This window comes from Myxine glutinosa, chromosome 6 (assembly GCF_964187855.1).
Source record: "Myxine glutinosa chromosome 6, kmMyxGlut1.1, whole genome shotgun sequence".
NCBI lineage: Eukaryota > Metazoa > Chordata > Myxini > Myxiniformes > Myxinidae > Myxine > Myxine glutinosa.
Window position 1 is genome coordinate 115,809,357 of NC_136266.1, and position 18,935 is coordinate 115,828,291.

At 45.1% G+C, this 18,935-nt stretch overlaps 1 protein-coding gene across 7 annotated transcripts in view; it reads left to right on the top strand.

Moving 5' to 3' along the window:
• LOC137430218 (CYFIP-related Rac1 interactor B) overlaps nucleotides 1–16,993 on the top strand; it is a 102,219-nt gene extending 85,226 nt beyond the window's left edge. For all 7 annotated transcript variants that reach the window (XM_078780427.1, XM_078780426.1, XM_068120909.2 and 4 more), the window contains exons 6-11: nucleotides 6,831–6,908; nucleotides 9,305–9,421; nucleotides 9,960–10,039; nucleotides 13,172–13,298; nucleotides 16,357–16,427; nucleotides 16,536–16,993. In XM_078780427.1, coding sequence (XP_078636553.1) covers nucleotides 6,831–6,908; nucleotides 9,305–9,421; nucleotides 9,960–10,039; nucleotides 13,172–13,298; nucleotides 16,357–16,427; nucleotides 16,536–16,599 — 537 coding nt within the window. In that variant the 3' untranslated portion in view covers nucleotides 16,600–16,993. The remainder of the gene's footprint in view (nucleotides 1–6,830; nucleotides 6,909–9,304; nucleotides 9,422–9,959; nucleotides 10,040–13,171; nucleotides 13,299–16,356; nucleotides 16,428–16,535) is intronic.
• The last annotated feature ends 1,942 nt before the right edge of the window (nucleotides 16,994–18,935 follow it).

Sequence of the window (18,935 nt, forward strand, 5' to 3'; positions counted from 1 at the left end):
GTTATGTTATAGGATATATAGGATATATGTTATATGATATAGGATATATATAGGATAGGTTATAGGATATATATGTTATAGGATAGGAATATAGGACCCAAATGACCCAGAGGACCCAAATGACCCAGAGGACCCAAATGACCCAGAGGACCCAAATGACCCAGAGGACCCAAATGAACCAGAGGACCCAAATGACCCAGAGGACCCAAATGACCCAGAGGACCCAAATGACCCAGAGGACCCAAATGACCCAGAGGACCCAGAGGACCCAAATGACCCAGAGGACCCAAATGACCCAGAGGACCCAAATGACCCAGAGGACCCAAATGACCCAGAGGACCCAAATGACCCAGAGGACCCAAATGACCCAGAGGACCCAAATGACCCAGAGGACCCAAATGACCCAGAGGACCCAAATGACCCAGAGGACCCAAATGACCCAGAGGACCCAAATGACCCAGAGGACCCAAATGACCCAGAGGACCCAAATGACCCAGAGGACCCAAATGACCCAGAGGACCCAAATGACCCAGAGGACCCAAATGACCCAGAGGACCCAAATGACCCAGAGGACCCAAATGACCCAGAGGACCCAGAGGACCCAGAGGACCCAGAGGACCCAGAGGACCCAGAGGACCCAGAGGACCCAGAGGACCCAAATGACCCAGAGGACCCAAATGACCCAGAGGCCCCAAATGACCCAGAGGCCCCAAATGACCCAAATGACCCAGAGGACCCAAATGACCCAGAGGACCCAAATGACCCAGAGGACCCAAATGACCCAGAGGACCCAAATGACCCAGAGGACCCAAATGACCCAGAGGACCCAAATGACCCAGAGGACCCAAATGACCCAGAGGACCCAAATGACCCAGAATTTCTGTCTCTCCAAAAGTGAAGCTCCAACAGTGTAGACGTTTCTGTCGCTCAGATGTGTAGACAGTTTCTGTCGCTCAGATGTGTAAACATGACGTCATCAAATCTATATTTAGGCTAACCATGGGCTACCCCTTTGGCTGGTACGCGGCCGCTCGCTAGTACATAATATAGGATATATTTGTTATATGTTATGTTATAGGATATATAGGATATATGTTATATGATATAGGATATATATAGGATAGGTTATAGGATATATATGTTATAGGATAGGAATATAGGACCCAAATGACCCAGAGGACCCAAATGACCCAGAGGACCCAAATGACCCAGAGGACCCAAATGACCCAGAGGACCCAAATGACCCAGAGGACCCAAATGACCCAGAGGACCCAAATGACACAAATGACCCAAATGACCCAGAGGACCCAAATGACCCAGAGGACCCAAATGACCCAGAGGACCCAAATGACCCAGAGGACCCAAATGACCCAGAGGACCCAAATGACCCAAATGACCCAGAGGACCCAAATGACCCAAATGACCCAGAGGACCCAAATGACCCAGAGGACCCAAATGACCCAAATGACCCAGAGGACCCAAATGACCCAGAGGACCCAAATGACCCAGAGGACCCAAATGACCCAGAGGACCCAAATGACCCAATTGACCCAAATGACCCAGAGGACCCAAATGACCCAAATGACCCAGAGGACCCAAATGACCCAGAGGACCCAAATGACCCAGAGGACCCAAATGACCCAGAGGACCCAAATGACCCAGAGGACCCAAATGACCCAGAGGACCCAAATGACCCAGAGGACCCAAATGACCCAGAGGACCCAAATGACCCAGAGGACCCAAATGACCCAGAGGACCCAAATGACCCAGAGGACCCAAATGACCCAGAGGACCCAAATGACCCGTCATTTATATTCTTACAAATGTCATTTTTTGTACAAATGCCATTTTTTGTACATTTAATAAATTTTTAAGATTACAAAACTATTTGTTTTGTATTTATGGATGTTTAAATCAAAAGAAAAGTACATAATGTGAATACTAGTAGCAATTTTACAAAAACCATGGCATAATTTCAAATCTTGACCCGAGATGATAATTATGCTACATCATAATTTCCATGTGCCAACCTGGGCGGAATCCAAGTGGATTCACTTGTTATTAACGCACAGGTTGTAAACCTGGTGCGTTATAGCGTTTGCCTGGGAATTTCTGTCTCTCCAAAAGTGAAGCTCCGTTTCTGTCGCTCAGATGTGTAGCCAGTTTCTGTCGCTCAGATGTGTAAACATGACGTCATCAAATCTATATTTAGGCTAACCATGGGCTACCCCTTTGGCTGGTACGCGGCCGCTCGCTAGTACATAATATAGGATATATTTGTTATATGTTATGTTATAGGATATATAGGATATATGTTATATGATATAGGATATATATAGGATAGGTTATAGGATATATATGTTATAGGATAGGAATATAGGACCCAAATGACCCAGAGGACCCAAATGACCCAGAGGACCCAAATGACCCAGAGGACCCAAATGACCCAGAGGACCCAAATGAACCAGAGGACCCAAATGACCCAAATGACCCAAATGACCCAGAGGACCCAAATGACCCAGAGGACCCAAATGACCCAGAGGACCCAAATGACCCAGAGGACCCAGAGGACCCAAATGACCCAGAGGACCCAAATGACCCAGAGGACCCAAATGACCCAGAGGACCCAAATGACCCAAATGACCCAGAGGACCCAAATGACCCAGAGGACCCAAATGACCCAGAGGACCCAAATGACCCAGAGGACCCAAATGACCCAGAGGACCCAAATGACCCAGAGGACCCAAATGACCCAGAGGACCGAAATGACCCAGAGGACCCAAATGACCCAGAGGACCCAAATGACCCAGAGGACCCAAATGACCCAGAGGACCCAAATGACCCAGATGACCCAAATGACCCAGAGGACCCAAATGACCCAGAGGACCCAAATGACCCAGAGGACCCAGAGGACCCAGAGGACCCAGAGGACCCAAATGACCCAGAGGACCCAGAGGACCCAGAGGACCCAGAGGACCCAAATGACCCAGAGGACCCAAATGACCCAGAGGCCCCAAATGACCCAGAGGCCCCAAATGACCCAAATGACCCAGAGGACCCAAATGACCCAGAGGACCCAAATGACCCAGAGGACCCAAATGACCCAGAGGACCCAAATGACCCAGAGGACCCAAATGACCCAGAGGACCCAAATGACCCAGAGGACCCAAATGACCCAGAGGACCCAAATGACCCAGAGGACCCAAATGACCCAAATGACCCAGAGGACCCAAATGACCCAGAGGACCCAAATGACCCAGAGGACCCAAATGACCCAGAGGACCCAAATGACCCAGAGGACCCAAATGACCCAGAGGACCCAAATGACCCAGAGGACCCAAATGACCCAGAGGACCCAAATGACCCAGAGGACCCAAATGACCCAGAGGACCCAAATGACCCAGAGGACCCAAATGACCCAGAGGACCCAAATGACCCAGAGGACCCAAATGACCCAATTGACCCAAATGACCCAGAGGACCCAAATGACCCAGAGGACCCAAATGACCCAGAGGACCCAAATGACCCAGAGGACCCAAATGACCCAGAGGACCCAAATGACCCAGAGGACCCAAATGACCCAGAGGACCCAAATGACCCAGAGGACCCAAATGACCCAGAGGACCCAAATGACCCAGAGGACCCAAATGACCCAGAGGACCCAAATGACCCGTCATTTATATTCTTACAAATGTCATTTTTTGTACAAATGCCATTTTTGTACATTTAATAAATTTTTAAGATTACAAAACTATTTGTTTTGTATTTATGGATGTTTAAATCAAAAGAAAAGTACATAATGTGAATACTAGTAGCAATTTTACAAAAACCATGGCATAATTTCAAATCTTGACCCGAGATGATAATTATGCTACATCATAATTTCCATGTGCCAACCTGGGCGGAATCCAAGTGGATTCACTTGTTATTAACGCACAGGTTGTAAACCTGGTGCGTTATAGCGTTTGCCTGGGAATTTCTGTCTCTCCAAAAGTGAAGCTCCGTTTCTGTCGCTCAGATGTGTAGCCAGTTTCTGTCGCTCAGATGTGTAAACATGACGTCATCAAATCTATATTTAGGCTAACCATGGGCTACCCCTTTGGCTGGTACGCGGCCGCTCGCTAGTACATAATATAGGATATATTTGTTATATGTTATGTTATAGGATATATAGGATATATGTTATATGATATAGGATATATATAGGATAGGTTATAGGATATATATGTTATAGGATAGGAATATAGGACCCAAATGACCCAGAGGACCCAAATGACCCAGAGGACCCAAATGACCCAGAGGACCCAAATGACCCAGAGGACCCAAATGACCCAGAGGACCCAAATGAACCAGAGGACCCAAATGACCCAAATGACCCAGAGGACCCAAATGACCCAGAGGACCCAAATGACCCAGAGGACCCAAATGACCCAGAGGACCCAAATGACCCAGAGGACCCAGAGGACCCAAATGACCCAGAGGACCCAAATGACCCAGAGGACCCAAATGACCCAGAGGACCCAAATGACCCAAATGACCCAGAGGACCCAAATGACCCAGAGGACCCAAATGACCCAGAGGACCCAAATGACCCAGAGGACCCAAATGACCCAGAGGACCCAAATGACCCAGAGGACCCAAATGACCCAGAGGACCCAAATGACCCAGAGGACCCAAATGACCCAGAGGACCCAAATGACCCAGAGGACCCAAATGACCCAGAGGACCCAAATGACCCAGATGACCCAAATGACCCAGAGGACCCAGAGGACCCAGAGGACCCAGAGGACCCAAATGACCCAGAGGACCCAGAGGACCCAGAGGACCCAAATGACCCAGAGGACCCAAATGACCCAGAGGCCCCAAATGACCCAGAGGCCCCAAATGACCCAAATGACCCAGAGGACCCAAATGACCCAGAGGACCCAAATGACCCAGAGGACCCAAATGACCCAGAGGACCCAAATGACCCAGAGGACCCAAATGACCCAGAGGACCCAAATGACCCAGAGGACCCAAATGACCCAGAGGACCCAAATGACCCAGAGGACCCAAATGACCCAGAGGACCCAAATGACCCAGAGGACCCAAATGACCCAGAGGACCCAAATGACCCAGAGGACCCAAATGACCCAGAGGACCCAAATGACCCAGAGGACCCAAATGACCCAGAGGACCCAAATGACCCAGAGGACCCAAATGACCCAGAGGACCCAAATGACCCAGAGGACCCAAATGACCCAGAGGACCCAAATGACCCAGAGGACCCAAATGACCCAGAGGACCCAAATGACCCAGAGGACCCAAATGACCCAGAGGACCCAAATGACCCAGAGGACCCAGAGGACCCAGAGGACCCAAATTACCCAGAGGACCCAGAGGACCCAGAGGACCCAAATGACCCAGAGGACCCAGAGGACCCAGAGGACCCAGAGGACCCAAATGACCCAGAGGACCCAGAGGACCCAAATGACCCAAATGACCCAGAGGACCCAAATGACCCAGAGGACCCAAATGACCCAGAGGACCCAAATGACCCAGAGGACCCAAATTCTATGTATGTTTCTATGATGATGTATGTTTTGGTGAAAGTACATAATGTGAATACTAGTAGCAATTTTACAAAAACCATGGCATAATTTCAAATCTTGACCCGAGATGATAATTATGCTACATCATAATTTCCATGTGCCAACCTGGGCGGAATCCAAGTGGATTCACTTGACTTGTTATTATCTTCAGTCATCGTCACATTTAGACACCACCTCAACTGTAACTATACTGATAGAGTAATAATAAATGGTTTATTATTTATCCTTGTTTCCAGTGGTGTTTGTGGACTTTTTACGTATGCAAGAGTGCAAAGTTCTGTCACTCAAGCTTTTGGGTCTCACTATCTGCCATGATCTTTCCTGGGAAAACTACATTTCCAATCTGGCCTCCAAAGCCAGTCGCCGACTCGGCATCCTCCGTCGTGCGAAGTCCTTCCTTGGCACACCTGAGGTCCTCACCACATACAAGGCTTTCATCCGCAGCTCAATGGAATACTGCTCTCCCCTCTGGGCTGGTGCTCCTGCCTCACACCTAGCTCGTCTTCACGCTGTTGAAACCAAAGCTTTCAGAATCATTGGAATCTCCTGCGATGAAGCTAACTCCACGGGCCTTTCACTTACTCACCACAGGCAGGTTGGTGGTCTTTCTGTCTTCTACCGACTCCTCTCTGGCCTTGCTCCCCCAGCTCTGTCTGGGCTCTGTCCCCAAAATATTCCTACAGGTCGCACAAGATCTGCCTGCAACCCTCTTATGGTTAAACTGCCAAAATCAAGACTCTCTGCTCACCTTCACTCCTTCATTCCTCTTTTCTCCCGCCTCTGGAACAAACTCCCTCACTCTCTTCAATCCCACTCCACCCTCCAGGTCTTTAAAACAGCTGTTCACCACCATCTCTTATCTTCCCCCATCCAAAACCTTGATCTTTTCTGCACCCATTAATTCGCCCCAGATCCACTTTTTTGAAATTCTGTCATTTCCTGGAAGTCCTAGCAGTGTCCATGTGTTTTTTTTTTTGTTTGTTTGTTTTTAACCTCCCCCCCCCCCCCCCTTCCCGTGCCTCCTCTCCCCAAGCCCTCTCCCTCCCACAGATCTCCCGATGTCCCTGCTCTCAAATGTTGTGCTTGCGTGCTTCCCTCTCTCTCTCCCCATCTTGTCTCCCGCTCCCTTTATCTAAGGTTTTATGTGTCAGTTTGTCGTTTTTTGATTAATGCTAGCTTTTTCACGAGCCTCGATCTTGTATTAAAAAAAAAATGTGACGTTCATTTTCCTGTTCACAGATGACGAATCCAGCAATCCAGAATGACTTCAGTTACTACAGGCGAACTCTCAGTCGAATGCGAATGCGCAGTGCAAAGGTATGTACAGCAAGGTTGGCCTACCTGTGGGTCCAAATGGCTGCCGAGTTAGTCACGTGTAACAAGTCACAATAATACTCTCACAGTTTGGTGAAGTGTCCAACTTCACAATCCCACTCTTATAATTTGGTCATGCATCCACCTCACAAAACTACCCTCAGAGTTCAATCAATGTACCACATCATGAAGTTAGAGAGTTCATAGAACACCTTATAAGACCTGCGCAGTCTTGAGAAAAAGGACATGGAAAGGATCTTTTAAATGCTTGCTTTGTGTTTCCAAGCACGATTTATATTTCCTACGAGCGACGATTTTCACTGAATCTCGATAGTCCCCAACGCTGAGAACATGGGCGGAAAATTATTTAACACGTTACATGAATGGTTCATGCCTGTTGTTTGTGTCATTTATGACGTCCCCAAAAACAGTAAGTTTCCTGTTTCGAATGATTTTCAATTTTGTTTGACTTCCAGACAGGCAGACAGACTAATTTTTTTTTTGATCTTGCTACTCTGTGTGCATGGGGATCGGGATGAGAATCCCTACAATTTGCCAAATTCTGAGCCAAAATACTGCTAAACTGCAAGTTCGTGTTTCGATTCATGTTCCGATTTGTGTTCCACAGTGTTCGAAATATAAAATCAATTGCAACTAGAATGGCACTCGTAGAGTGCATAGTCTCGTCTTGCGCATTCATTCTGAACAAAAATACCATCGTTAACTGACCTGCTACCATTATATGGCCCACTGTTATGGCCGATACACCTGTATCATCCATGCACCCTATTATGTCACACAGCTTTTCTGGCATGGGTTATGAATGTTATAATTTTAATTCTTCTCTCACATCTAAAGGTGGTTCTTGTTTTCTTGTTCCTCACATCGGGTCATAGTGATATGTGAAGTTTCAGGTTTTTCGGATAAAGATTTCAATTCAAACAATTATAGCTGGAATACCTCTTCAGCGATGACGTCGTCGTGATCACCCTACATACCCCATGGGGAGTTGATGACAAGTGCCAAGTTTCAATTTTTTTTGTTGAGCGTTTTCAGAGAAAATTATGTCTAAATTTTTTCCTTTAATCCAATGTGGCTGCCATACCATGTGACCTATGACGCCAGGGGTAGCAATAAAACATTTTCCATGGCTCCTATGTTTAACTTTTCACATCAATCAGAACATAGGGGCAATACCCCCGGCGCTCACCTGGTAGAATAAACACTATACTGTACCGACTGAGGGTATTTTTATCCAATTCAATGTTTGCTAGAAGACAGGGCAGCATGTAGAATCATACTAACATAATCATATCATACTAACATACAACATGGGTGATGAACGTTGTGGTTAAGTTTCATTGGAATTGTGTGTGTAGTTTCTGAGAAGAAAGCAAACACCTATTTTGGGGGGAAACCGCCCCCGTAGACCCCTAAGGGGGCAGATTTTTTTTTAATGCCGTGAACAAACTTTGGTGCATCATGGGTGGTGAAGGTTTTGGTGAAGTTTCATTGAAATTGTGTGTGTAGTTTCAGAGAAGAAAGCAAAATATCTATTTTGGGGGGTCAAACCTGCACCAAATTTGACCCCCGTCGACCCCCTCAGACTTCGATTTTTTTTTTTAATGCCGCGAACAATCTTCGGTACATCACAGCTGATCAAAGTTGTGATAACGTTTCATAGAAATATTGTGTGTAGTTTCAGGGGAAATAGCAAATTCTTATTTTTTGGGGGGTCAAACCTGGATCCACTTTGACCCCGGTAAAACCCCTTAGACCCCGATTTTTTTTAATGCCGTGAACAAACTTTAGTCACAACACAACAAATATCATTTATGCCATATTTGGTCGCAATCCCATCAGCGGTTTCGGAGAAGTTTCAAGTTTTTATGGATGGATGGATGGACGGACGGACTGACGGACGGATAGACTGACGGACTGAGGACGCGCCATCGTATAAGCTCCAATGAACTTCGTTCTAGGTGAGCTAACAAGCAGTTGCAGAGAAAACCATTTTTATTTTTAAAGCAGGGAGAAGAGATTTTTCGGATAAAGATTAAAGAACAACGCTCTCGCACACAGACACACACACACACACACACACACACACACACACACACACACACACACACACACACACACACACACACACACGTGCATCCCCTTCAGGTTTAGATGAATTAAGCAGTTCCTCGATCATAGACTGTAGACAGACAGATCGACAGACAGGCAAAGGGAACCAATTGCTTCACTCCACTTTTCACTTCGCGCGCACAGTTCGGTTATTTGTACCATTTCCCAAGTCTACCCTTGTTCAGTTGTACCTAGTATGTTTACGCCTATGTTCAGATGAAGTCTGCTTGGTGTTTTCACCCAAAATGCGGTTGTCATCTTCACAGTCTTTATGCGACGTGGATGTCACCAACGAGATGGCAAACCGGATGTCGCTATTCTACGCGGAGGCAACGCCCATGTTGAAAACTTTGAGCGACACAACTTCACGCTTCGTTGCCGAGGTAAGGTCCTCCCTTCCATACCTTGGTGAGGTCCTCCTTTCCATACCTTGGTAAGGTCCTCCCTTCCATACCTTGGTAAGGTCCTCCCTTCCATACCTTGGTGATGTCCTCCCTTCCATACCTTGGTAAGGTCCTCCCTTCCATACCTTGGTGAGGTCCTCCCTTCTATACCTTGGTAAGGTCCTCCCTTCCATACCTTGGTGAGGTCCTCCCTTCCATACCTTGGTGAGGTCCTCCCTTCCATACCTTGGTAAGGTCCTCCCTTCCATACCTTGGTGAGGTCCTCCCTTCCATACTTTGGTAAGGTCCCTCTCTTCCATACCTTGGTAAGGTCCTCCCTTCCATACCTTGGTAAGGTCCTCCCTTCCATACCTTGGTGAGGCTCTGCATTGTTGAATGCTTTCTCTCTTCTCTCTTCCTCAAGTGCTGCCGTACTTTCTGCGTCGTGAATTGATGTGAACATGGAGCTTAGCAAATTGCAACAATCGATGTTTTTTCGACGCCGCATCTCTTCTCTTCCTTCTCTTTCTAATAACAGAACAAGAACCTGCGGCTGGAGAACACCACTGATTGTCTCTGTACCATGGCGGGAGTATGCAAAGTCATGCTGGAGATGCCGTGAGTCCACATCCTTTGACAACGTCATTCAATGTTATGAATGAATGAAAAGCTCGTCAGGATAAAACGGATCATACACATTATTGTTTTCACAGAGATAAAAGACTCATGGAGGAGTTTGTGCCGAAATCACATTCAGGACAAAGACATTTAACAGACACCTTAATGGCAACTGGCACACAGACAGTCTCTTAAATTGCAATCGGTAGTGAGAGCTCTACAATCACTCAGATTGGTAGTGGATATCTGGTACTGGTTAAAACTCAAGTACGCTGTACTGACTGGGTATCTTATAAAACGATGAGATATTGCGTTAGTGAACTCTCAAGCATGACTATAAGAGTAAAAGAGGAACAAAGGAGTTAAGGTGTAGGGTGGGCCTGGATTTTTGGGGTTGGGCCCAGGAGGAGGTGACTGGAAGAACAAGTGTGTCCTGGAGGACCCGGGGAGGGCAGACAGAGCTAGACCGGAGTAGAGGCGGTGAAAATAAAAACGGTGGTCATGACCCATCTATGATGTGAGGTCCATTTCAGAAATGGATGATTCGGTATTTGTGATGCTCACATGGATGATGCAGATTGGACCATGCATGCTTCATTGATATAGCTTCCGCTACTTTCATGGTCTGCTTGGGATCCTAGGTTCGAATCCCGGTCGATCGCTGAATTAATGCCAGGAGGGTTGACTCAGCCTGTCATCCTTCCGAGGTCGGCAAATTGAGTACCAGTTCACTGGTAATTCCCTGTGTGTCGCAAGAGGCGACTAACAGAGTTGGTGGCAGGAAGGGCATCCGGCCATAAAACATTGCTTCAAAAAGGGGAACACGGTGCCCAAAAAAGGCCAATCCCTGCTCTGCGGGGAAAAATGGCCTCCAAAGGTGGTTCTTCTTTTCTTCTTCGCTACTTTCACGGTCTAACATCATCTTTACCGTCGAGTTGTACACTATGTCATTATTTACGAGGATGTTCATTTCACAGTTGATTTCTCTATCTCAAATCGAGATTTAGAGAATCAGGTAACCAAATAAAGTGAAAAATGAAAGGGCCAGCTCTATGTGCATGGATTCTGGAATGGGTGATTTTAATCATTATGAGTGACTCCCCAAAACGGCCTGTTTTGAGTACGTTGTAAGCATGAAAGACCCAGGTTCGAAGGTTTTCGACTCAAACACCTCTTGGACAATGTTTACATTTGGTGTTCTCATCCTAGCAATGCGATATCAGCGCCTCCTGCTGGCCGTGCCAAACTTTGCCAATATGTCACATCTGATTGCGTTACAGCGGTTGTCACATGATGAGCCTGGTGTTGGCTTTGCGGTTAGGGTGCCGGCTTGGGATCCGAGGAACCTGGGTTCGAATCCTAGTCGATCATTGAATTAATGCCAGGAGGGTTGACTCAGCCTGTCATCCTTTGGCAAATTGAGTACCAGTTCACTGGTAATTCCCTGTGTGTCGCAAGAGGCGACTAACAGGGTTGGCAGCAGGAAGGGCATCCGGCCATGAAACATTGCTTCAAAAAGGGGACCAAGGTGCCTGAAAAAGGCCAACCCCTGCTGTGTGGGGAAAAATGGCCTCTAAAGGTGGTTGAGTTGTCACATGATGTTAAACCACATTGAAGGTGAGTGGTTGGAGATATAATTTATTTATCTGCTTTTCTTTCTCCTATAATACCTTATAATCCTTATAATACCTTATAATACCTTATAATAACTTATAATCCAGGGTTGCCGACCCTCAGATCTCTTTCATTCCTCATCAATACGTCAGGTTGCCTTGGTTTTCACATCCAAACATTTGCCCTTGATGCTGCGACCAATGGAACAAGTCCCTTCTAATGTGTTTCTTCGTCCCATTTAATGCCATGTTTATTGAAGTAAACGTCTCACATCCTCTGTGTAATAATATACACTGTATTACCAAAAGTATTGGGACAGGACACTAAATGTGAAAGGAACCTTCCCAACCAGTTTATCCAGATTATTCCCAGTAATGTGATCAAAACCTGTGCCGGAGGTGTCGACAGCCGGCATGATGGCCTAGATGTATAGACACTCACCTTTGAGCCGTCTATATCCTGGGTTTGACTCTCAGCCCAGCTACAAACTATCATTATGGTGTTTTGCGAGCAGGGGGTCATGCCTCAGATGGACGTTAAACTGGGCGCCCTGTCTGCCAGCATTAGTTGGTGGATGTTAATGATCCCGTGGTGTCCTTCGGGAAGAGTAGGCAAGGTATTGCCAGCACTCTGACCGAATTGCAGGTTCCTGCTTTGCGTTCTCCCCTAAACTCCATCGTTACCTGCATCTCTTGTTTGACCATCTTCATCGAGGTTCTCCCTCCTCAATGCTATTGGCGTTCCCCCCTTCCCCTGCTGTTCCCTTTGATATGTTGTGTCCTGATCTGTTCTGTGTTCTAGCTCTTCCACGAGCCTAACTATTCTTAATAAAAAAATAGCCCCGTGTGGGTTGATGGTAATCTCTTGAGGTTGTCGTTCAGACCTCTGCTGATTTGGGGGACCCCCTGGGACCACCCTGATTCCCTGGTAGGCCCTCTGATCCGAAATCTAAAAATCGAAGCCTGAGCGATTGTGCGGGCTACTTTCTTGTAGTTTTGTGTCAAGTCTCAGAACAAATAGCCTGGTGATAAGGGAGGAGAAGGAAAAAATAGCAAAAAGTTAACGGACCGATGGACAATGATCCGGACATCACGACCCATTTTATAAGTTAATGTCTTTGAGAATCGAGATGAGATGACCTAAAAAAAACAATGTTCAGCCTGGTGCAGGTATGCACTCTACCAAGTACGTTCTAGTTGATATTGTTTTGAACACCGTAATTGGTTAATATCTGTTATCAAGTAGCACTTTTACAAACATGTCTGAGCAGTTACCCCCTCACGCTGGAGCCCTCATTTGGTTCTCAATCATAAGTGAGGGTAAGCAATGGAGAGATGGAGGAATATGGGGATTGGTGACGTTAATGCACAACACCATCATATTTGTGTTTACTAATGGTGAGCGCTTCTTGAAACTGGTGGTGTAAGTGGTTGTGGTGGGGTCGAGCATGCTGCTGGTGGTGTTGTTGTCCAGTGACATACTCAGCGATACAACCATTTTTCCTTCTCCCCTGTGCAGAGAATATCGTGGGCGCTTTGCGAGTCCCGAGACGGAAAGCTTCTGCCTACGAGTAATGGTCGGCGTAATCATCTTGTACGACCATGTGCACCCCGTGGGTGCCTTTGCCAGAACCTCCAAAATAGACGTGGGTCTTCCTGCTACCTGTCACTCACCATTACTTTTTATCATTGCACAACCCTACAGGGTCCATTTGCCAGAGATAATTATCATCGTTGAAGCGTTTTTTGACATTTCAAACCTTTCTGAAAAAATTGAGAGAAGTTATATCGGATTTGACGCTGACAGCGTTTGATTATTTCATTCCTTCGCTGCAATTTCCAGTTGAGCCTGGTGTTGGCTTAGCGGTTAGGGTGCCGGCTTGGGATCCTAGGATCCTGGGTTCGAATCATTAACACCAGGGGGGTTAACTCAGCCTGTCATCATTCTGAGGTCGGCAAATTGAGTACCAGTTCACTGGTAATTCCCTGTGTGTCGCAAGAGGTGACTAACAGGGTTGGCGGCAGGAAAGGCATCCGGCCATAAAACATTGCTTCAAAAAGGGGACTACGGTGCCCAAAAAAAGGTCAACCCCTGCTCTGCGGGGAAAAATGGTGGTTCTTTTTTTTTTTTTTTTGCTGCAATTTCCAGTCACTAATAGATCAATTTGTCCTTTGATAATGTATGCCCCTCGCTCATAATAATAACGACCAGAAGGGAGTACAGATTATAAAGACCTCAGGTATTTTGTTTGGATCAGAAAAACATGAGAAATCCTGAAAGATGCACCTCGGTCACACTGCAAACAGGTGTCGCATGGAGAGTTCCCATTTTCGATGGGCCATGGAAACCAGTGTGGTTAGGCAAAGGTACACAAGTTGCCCCAAAGTGGAGGATCAGTTATTTCAAATGTTTGCATTTGTCCACACGATACCAATGTGGTCCAAACACACCTGGTAAAACCCCCCTCACACCGGCCTTACGGGGTCGTTGCGGCGGCGCTGCGGTGAAAAAATCGTGCACAACCGGGAGCATTCCTTGTGGCACCTGGGACATCCTCAACGCTTCCTGGAGCATTCGTATGGATCCTTAAGCATCCGGGAGGGGTCGTAATTTCTTACGAGAGTTTTGGTCTGGACCAAAACTCTCGTAAGACAATTACGGCAGTGCTACGGAAATCTAGACCGCAACGCTTCCTCAACGCCTCCTCAACGCTTCCGCAACTGCCGTAACACCACCGTAAGACTCCGTAAGGCCATCCTAACCATCCGCAAGGATTCTCCCTCTCCTTGGACTCTCTGGGCAGCGGGTGCTCCGTCCATGGCTCTCCTGGAGAGGTCTTGCCCCCTTGGAAGTCAGCAGCAGAATGAGGGGAGAGCGGGGGGCCCCCCGTTTTTATATTCTGGGCCGGGAACCGTAAGGAACCTCAAGCAAACGTAGAGGAACCGTATCTCCGCCGTGTATATCCGCAACGAAGCCGTAGCAGTCCGTACTAAACCGTAATAAACCGCTGTGAATCGGTCACGGTCAAGCAAAATCCTCTCCTGGGTGTTCACGATTTTGCTCAAAAAATCGCAACGCTGCCGTAGAAAGAACATCCGTGGACGTCCGTAAAAAAACATTTTTTGGTGTGAGGTACCCTTTACATCTCCAGTTTCTTCTGGACGTATTCCAAAACTATAATTATTTTTCAGTCCAGTATTTATTATGGTTATTATGTTGGGAGCATTGAATATGTCAATCACAATTTCTTATACATTCTTACAAAATGACCATTATTTGCATCACCTGATGTTTTGGATGAGCATTGAAAATTATCACTTTTTCAAGTTATTTTTAAACTCTCAATTAAGTATGATAATAATTATAATATTAGTAATGGAGACCCATACTCTGGATAGAGCTTCTGGACATTCACGACAAGTCGAGAGACGTTTCAATGCAAGAAACGATCCCGGACAGGTCACCACTCCACCGCAGGGTACTTGACCGAAGGTGATTTGCGTAGGAATTTGGAACTTGTTCGGGATGCCAGATATTTCTGGCCTCTTTGCAGAAGAGACCGAGGGATCTTTAATGTTCTTAAACGACCAGTGCTAGTTATCAGACGGGACACACAGTTTAATGTCTATTCGAGGAATGATGCAATCATGGATTTTTTTGATTTTTTTTGTATACAAGATCGAGGCTCGTGTAAGAGCTAACATTAATGACAAAAAGAAACAGACACATAAGACAAAATAAAGGGAGTGGGAGACAAGATGGGGAGAGAGAGAGGGAAGCACACAAGTACAACATTTGAGAGCAGGGACATCGGGAGATCTGTTGGAGGGAGGTGGCTTGGGGGGAGGAGGCATGGGAATGGGGGTGAGGGGTGGGAGAGGTAAAAACCACATGGACACTGCTAGGACTTCCAGGAAAGAAGTCGGTATTTCAGAAAAGTGGATCTGGGGTGAAGTGATCTGGTGATTTCTCGCCTTGCATGCTTTTCCATGATTCACATGGAGCGAATGTCTTCGTTTTGCCAATTTTTCTTTTCAGACTTGTAGCATGGCAGATGTGTGTGGGGCTTGGAATCGCAAGTTGTGTGTTGCAAGTTGTAAGGATAATGTTCTTTGTCGACATTAAAAGCCAAATCTTCCCCCCATTTGTAACGGTATTGGCCCATACATGAAGGCATCGCCCATGCTGTGTATGGTGTGTCACGCTGGCACAAAAGCCAAATTTGTTTACCACAATTGCGTGAAGAACTTGTAAGTTTCTTTAGTCTTGTTTTGACAATAACTAATGTTGGGTTGGTGAGTAATAATGACATTTCAAAGTTGGCTAGGATACTGCCGGCTTAAAAGGCGGATGAACAATGAAGGCAGGATGGTCTGGGCATCTAAAGCCCTCAATATCGATAGAGTTTGCTCAATCGCCCCACATGGTGCCACATTTGATCCTACGCCACAAAACGTCAATATCAACTCTAGTGTGTGTTAAAACAAAAACATTCAGAGAACGGTTGAAAATGGATGAAAGAAAAGTTGATAAACATTCATTGATAGGTGTTATCGGCGTTCCGTCAATCCCATTTATCCAGCTCATTTATCCAGACTGGCTGGATGAGATAATGCTCCGAAAAGAGGATTCTAATTGTGTCTATCTAACAGGGAGACTTCATTTCCTGTGTAACTGACTGCTTGATTGTGCTATATGTACAGATGAAGGGGTGCATCCGTGTGCTCAAGGAGCAGCCCGCTGCAAATGTGGAAGCTCTGATGAACGCTCTCAGGTACCTACAAATGTACCTCCCAACAGGCCATACAACTTATTATTAAAATTGGCGTGATGTGCAAGCTAATTTATCACCACCCTAATGTGACATCCTCACCACCCACAGGTACACCACGCGACATATCAATGATGAGTCAAGCTGCAAGCAGATCCGCAGCATGTTGCAGTGACATCTTGTTGCTGTCAAGAATGATTCCACATTCCCCATTTTCTTCTCCCTCCACTGTTTGTCCTGTGTACAGAAATAATAATATTAACAATAGTGAACCAAAAAACGAATCCACCATCAATTCCAAATCGATATAAAGCAAGTTGGGCTCAATTTCATCAGAAAGACTTGGATAATAATTATATATCATTATCATGATGTATCTACCCACCATTAATTGTCCAATTTCCTCCGTATGTTAAAGATTTGTCTTATAAACAATGGTGCTCTTTGAGAAACCTGTGGCTACTATGACATTCCCACCTTGGGGTGATAGTATTGATAAAACAATTTTTTAAAGGACAGGAAAGACTGTTTTGTCAGCTTTGGAGCACTGGTAAACTCTACTACCCCTATTAGAGAGTCACTTGTGTAATTTCTGGCAGCCATTGACTTTGGGTCATTCCATGCCAACTCGCCAAACTTTCCAAAAGTTCTCTAGGTCACCATCTCAGGTATTGATGAAAATGCATTTTAAAATTATTTTATCGGTAAAATGGCAGCAAAAACATTCAGCCCCAAAACTGAGGTTTGGGGGTTATTTCCCCGAAAGATAGGGTATGACAGTCACTTTTCACTCTGCCAAATCAAGTCTATTTTATGACATTTTGGAAGATTCCCATCTTGCCCATGGATAAAGATATCAGCACAAGCTTTGAACTCTGGTTAAGCTTAACCCAAGATATCAGCGTCTGTCTTCAAATGCAGTGTAACTTTTCCTATTTTCAAGTTACAAACATCTCAAAATGGACATTTTGTCTCACATTGAATGTTAGGGATTTGGGATTTTACTCAGTACCTACCTACGCAAGTTGTCAGAGGAATTAAATATTGTAGCTTGATAATATTTAGGTTAGGTCGATCCCCAATAGCAAGCATGAATCAAACAAATCATTTATAATTGGAGAGCTGGGGTAAAAACTTGGATCTGCTGAAATGCCCAAATGAAAAAATTCCAGTTTATCAGTACATATATATATATATAGATGTACTGATACATCTATATATATAGTTCAATCTATATATATAGTTCATCGATGTTAGTACAATTATATATTTGAACTAGATATATATATATATTTATTATTATTATTATTATGTATACTGGCAACGGGTACCCGCCCTATGGGCGGAACTTCAATTGGGAGGCCCAAATGAAAAGGCAAAAATATCAGAAATTGAAGGTTTTTATTTATTTTAAACGATTCATATAAACATCCGCTAAATCATATCACACGCAAATCATCAAAATCTAAACAGTATTTGTAAAATTTCAATAAAAGCCACATCACTGTTCATATCGGTAAATAGTATTCCATCGTGTTTAGAAAAACAATATAGCCTATTTTACTCCTGGGGGTCCCAGGATTACCAACCCAAAATTTAGTTGCGATCGGTTCAGCCGTTTTTGCGGTACCTGGGAACAGACGGACAGACATTTGGTGAATTATAGTAAGATCCGCCTCATTGTAGTGGATAGTTGACAACGTGGGAAAATACTCAGACTGTACTCACTGACACTGAAGAAACATCTCTATAGGATTTACATCAGCCACAAAGTTTTAGCTTTGTGGCTCAATTCCTTCTGTATCAGGTTGTTGTTTTTAATTGTAAGTATGTTGTGCACTGATGGGCTTAGCTGCACTTATGAGGATTTGGCCCTTAATTAAACACACTTACTATTTATTCTTCCTTTAGACACATTTACATGTTCTTCCTACTCTATAATGATTGATGAGTTATTATCCTGCATGCGAAGTGAAATGCGGGGTTAAGCTATTGGTTCACTCTGTCTGTATGTCTGTCTACAGATGTTAGTCTTTGATTGAGAAACACTTAATCTCAATTGAATATTTTGAATACTGTAGAACACGAATCGGAACATGAACCTACAGTTTATCAGTACTTTGGCTCTGAATTTGGCAAATTGTACAGAATCCCTTCCTGATTGTGCATTCACACAGAGGAGTAAGGTCATTGATTCAGTCTGTCTGCCTGTCTGGCAGTCAAAATTTAAAATCATTCCAAACAGGAAACTTAATGTTTTGAGGGAAGTCATAAATTACACAAACAACAGGCATGAATCATTAATGTAACATGTTAAATAAAGTGGTATAAAACACTCTGCATAAACAGCGGTAAACTTCTGCAAATATATATATATATTTTATACGGCTTTTAAAAACTTTATTTTATTTCAATTGAATTATATATTTGAACTAGAACGGCACTCAGCAGAGAGCATACATACCTCCACCTGGTTGGCCATATCACTCAATGGTGAAGAATCACTTTAAA